Below are 4,393 nucleotides of genomic sequence, written 5' to 3' on the forward strand. Positions count from 1 at the left end.
GGGTCATGAAGGGGGGCTCCAGGGACACAGCTGGATCAGGGCCTGCCACCCCATATTTGACTTGTGGGTTATGACGTCCCACTGCCTCCTGAAAGTTAGGGGTGCAGGGGCAAAGCGGCCGGTGGACAGAGAGTGGTCTCTGGCGTGAAGCTGGCCTGACTCTCGCCCTGACAGCTCCCTCACCAGAAGTGCAGAAAACATCGGACTGGGGCCGATTCTCCAAGGTCCAGCGTGAGGCCCATCGTGGCTTCCGCGCAGAGTCAGGATGTCTCCCTTTCAGAACTGTCCTGAGCGACTGCGTTTGTTTTGAAAGAAAGCGAACCTGCTTGAGGTCCAAGTTTCCAGCCCATCCGGGGTGAGCTGAGCCTCCCGTTTACCGGGTTTGTGAGAGAGGCTGCGGCTGTCGCAAGTCGGATGTCGGATGCCCCTAAAGCCTGTAGAGATCTGCGTCTGGATTCCCTTTGCCACGGCAGGCAGTGCAGACAGGACCAAGGCTCTGTTCGTTAAGGGAAGCGGCAGAGCGCAAAGAGGAAACGCAGCACAGGGCAGGAAACCCGACCAGGCCAGCTCCGTCGCCTGCTTCACGTGGCGCCAACCAGGAAACGAAGGTCTCATTCACGAATGCGACGTGCAAAGGGAACGGGGTCGCCAGGCCTGCTGCGCCGTGCGTGCTGTGAAGCGCCCCGAAGGTGGCGACGGCCGCCCGTGTCAGTCCGGCGCAGGGGCCTCGGGCAGCGCAGGGTTTCGTGCGTGACCATGACCGCTTCCTTAGAGAGTGAATGTCGTCAGCAGAGTCCTGGGGACGTCGAGCACTGTTCTTTTTAAAAACGACACCTTCTTTCCGATTCCTTCTGTTGATTTATGTTTTTAAAAAAGTGAAACCCAGCAATAAAGTTACTTTTACAAAAATAACGAGCTTGTTTGTTTGCGTTTATCCTTTTTAAAAAAAATTCCTGCCTCAGACTGGCCTGGATCTGTGGAAACTAGAGACAAATGCTGGGGACTGACGGGGCCGCCGGGACCGGCCCTGGCTGAGGGCCAACACGGACGCGGCCCCGGGCAGAGCCCTGCAGCAGGGACCCTGCGCGCCTCGTGCACGGAGAGCCTGGCGCACTGCCGCTCGGAACACGGACGGTCGCGGTCCAGCCCGGCGCCCGGGAGGCGAGGAGCACGGTCCTGAAACCCTGATGGCCGCAACGTGTGCGATGATCGCGGCCCAGCGGTCATCCTGGCCGTAACCATCGCCCCGCTCTTTCAGACCCAAGCGTCCACACGTACACGAGACGGCGGAGGGGAAGCCGCTGGCTCCGCCGGTGAAAGGCCCGCTCTGAGTCGCGAGGCCTGGGGCGGGCGGGCACGCCGCGCCCTGCAGAGCCCCTTCCGCCTCCTTCCGCAGCGTGGAGCCGCTCCCTCTGTGGGCTGCCCCGTGCACGCGGGGTGCAAACGGTGACAGCCAGCGCAGACCGAGCCGCCCAAGCCCAGGGGACATGTGTGCCTGGCCTACAGTGCTGTGGCTTCCACAAGCCTCCGTCCCATCCTGCTGCGGACCTCTACTTTTAAAAGGCGTGAAAAGCTGCCGGGCTGGTCGGTGAAGCACGTGTCCACACGTACATCTGCACAAGGAGCTGCGGACCCACCGGCCGGGGGGACACGGCGTCTGGCCTCGACGGTCGGCACTGCGGCCTCCGAGTTTCTGGATGCAGGAAATTCTCCCCGGCTCGTGGCAAAGGCGGCAGGGTTGGGAAGGCTCCAGGGTCTCTGTGTTCAACTTCGTTTTCTCTAAGGCACATGCTCTCACTCCCGAGGTCCGAGGGCTGCTCATGGGCCCCGCTGGGTCCAGGCTCCAGCAGAGGTGCAGCTCCAGGAGATAGTGCGGCGGAGCAGAGCGAGCAGAGCCTCTCAGGGGAGAAGCCGCACGGCGGCCACCGCGGGGAAGCACGCGCTCGCTGGCACTCGGTCTCGTGTTCTCGGGAAAGGTTCGTATTGATCCCGCTGGGCACCACCCCTGGGACTGGCCTGCCAGAACCACGGAGCCTCTGCCACGTCTGTGCGGAAGGCCACGCAGACGCCCCTCCTAGTCTGTCACGGGGTCACTCCCCCTACTTCAGCACCAGAAGGGCGGCTGTTAGGCCTTCTCTGTGCCCCAGGGAGTGTGGATCGTTAATGGAAGACCGTTTACAACAGGACGTTTACCAGACCCGAGAGAGGGGACTTCACACGCTTGCCTCCGCCTCTGCCCTGCCCTGGGGAGCACGGTTTTGCTGCACCCTGGCTTCGCTGCACCCCGCTGCGGGAAGCACAGGAGGTTGGGGTCGGGGTGGGGGGGCTACGGGCTGCGCCATAAACGTTCTGCTGCGACCGGCCCGTGCCTCTGCCGTCCCCGCTCCTGCCCGTCTGGCTTTGTCACTCCCGCCACCTTGCTGCACTCATGAGAGAAGAAAGCGCTGGCTGCTGCCAAAGGGTCGGTCAGGGAGCAGCGTCACGGAGGCCCGAGCCGACTCCAGGGACACAGCGCAGAACGCTGCTCTGCCGCCTGCACGGTGGCCGACGCCGCAGGCTGCACTTGGACTTCGTGCCCACTTCTCTTGACCCATTTTTTTGCTGAGATTCTGGCCCCACACGGTCCTTAGCCAGGTGAAACCTCCGCTGCAAGCGACCTTCTGAGCCCGTGTCCGGCTGACGGGGGCAGAGGGGACCCATGCCCGGACCGAGTGTGGGGGATGAAGGGAAGCTGTTCACCTAGTTTTCAAATGATCCTGGGAGGCAGAGCCACCCCGAGCGAGCACTGGGTCGAGCGAGGCCGGGGTGCTTCTGTCACAACGTGGTCAGCGGCCTGACGGAGAGAGTCTGAGCGCTTCTTGGAAGGAAGCGAGGCCATGTCCTTGGACAGGTGACCAGGAGACTCGAGCTCCTTCACGCAGCCAGCGACCCCAGCAGCCTCCGGGGCAGGCGATGATGCCAGCGGCAACTCTCGGAATCGAAGACCCCCAAGCCCAGGGCCGGGCACCCCCGTCCACTTTGTAACCGATGCTGATGGAGACACTTGCCCCGCTGCTGCTGGGGCCCCCACAGCTGTCACCGCTTCTCCCCAAGCTCAGCCGCCCTCCCTACCTGCAGAAAACCTTTTCCAGGGTCTAGAGTGAGTTGTCAAACCCTGGTGTCTCCACCGACCAGTGGTTTTAAAACCCATCTGATGCTGTCCCGGGGTTAATTAGCTTCCCCCGTGTCACGGCCCAGTGCACGCGCCTCTGCAGGGACACGTGCTAACTGGAAAAGAGGCTATGGGAGCCTTTCTACTCTTCCCAGCCCGCCCCCTGCCCCACCGTCATCATCCAGAGACGCTGCTGGGCGAGATGCCATCTGACCCCCAGCCCGCGAGTGGGCTGGCAGCAGTGTGGACGCTGACACAGGCCCCTGCACGACGGCCCGTGACTGCACGCCGGAGCGGGGACATGGGGACATGTCCAGGGGCAGCGGCGATGGCTCCTGGCCCGGTACCGTTTGCACAGGCCCCCTTCCCCTTCCTCCTGGGTGGTTTGCACCCCGTGTGCTTCTGACAGGGAAAGCCCACGCTGGGCTCGCGTCCCATCGGTTCCCCCGAAGTGTGAGGCAAACAGGCGGGGTGTCTGGCCCAACCCCAGTGAGGGCTCATGGGGGCGGGGGAGGGGCGCCAGCTGCACCTGGAAAGCCCTTCGGGAACCAGCGTGACTTCTGCCTCATTCCCCCAGGGCGCCTGGCCAGGCACAGCTGTGGTGGTGGAGAGGGCCGAGTCCCACGGCCGCACATGTGTCCTTGGATGAACCATCCTGGGAAGGGCAGGGTGCAGCTGGCCGGCGGGGCCAAGCTGGGGCTCACCTGCAGGACGATGGGCAGCTGCTCGGGGGGGCTCCTGTTCTCCACGCCCATTGTCAGCCACACCTGGAACGCCGTCAGCTGCTCGGCGAAGAACGGGCTGTGCTGTGGGGCGGGCAGAGGCGCACTGGTCAGGGCCGGCCTCCTGCATCCCACCGGCCTTCACAGGCCCACCCACCATTTCAGTCACCACTCTGCACGGCCACCACCGTCAGAAGAAGTGACGAGAGATGGTCACACCTGGGGATGCTAGACAGTGGAGTTGGCAAGACACGTGTGCGACCGGGTGTGGGGAGGGACGAGGCCCCAAGCCGAGGACACCTTGGGGCTCCCAACCGGAGCACCAGGAAGGGTATGGAGAAGCCTGTGCTGTGGGAGCGGGCAGGGAATCCCGGCCACGCTGACCTCCAGTTGCCTCCTGGGCGCCTGAGTGAGGACCTCGAGCGGGCAGTGGCCCCAGGGGGGCCATCGCTGAGGGGAGGGGTCTGGACGCAGACACTGCGGCCCGGGGCTGGGTCAGCCCAGACACGGGTCCAGAGCC

At 64.1% G+C, this 4,393-nt stretch overlaps 1 protein-coding gene across 1 annotated transcript in view; it reads right to left on the reverse strand.

Annotated features, from left to right (window-relative positions):
* Positions 1-4,393, reverse strand: part of RPTOR (regulatory associated protein of MTOR complex 1) — a 227,815-nt gene that overhangs the window by 71,826 nt on the left and 151,596 nt on the right. The window contains exon 13 of the mRNA XM_023519631.1: positions 3,856-3,957. Coding sequence (XP_023375399.1) covers positions 3,856-3,957 — 102 coding nt within the window. The remainder of the gene's footprint in view (positions 1-3,855; positions 3,958-4,393) is intronic.

This window comes from Pteropus vampyrus, unplaced genomic scaffold (assembly GCF_000151845.1).
Source record: "Pteropus vampyrus isolate Shadow unplaced genomic scaffold, Pvam_2.0 Scaffold227, whole genome shotgun sequence".
In the NCBI taxonomy this organism is placed as follows: domain Eukaryota; kingdom Metazoa; phylum Chordata; class Mammalia; order Chiroptera; family Pteropodidae; genus Pteropus; species Pteropus vampyrus.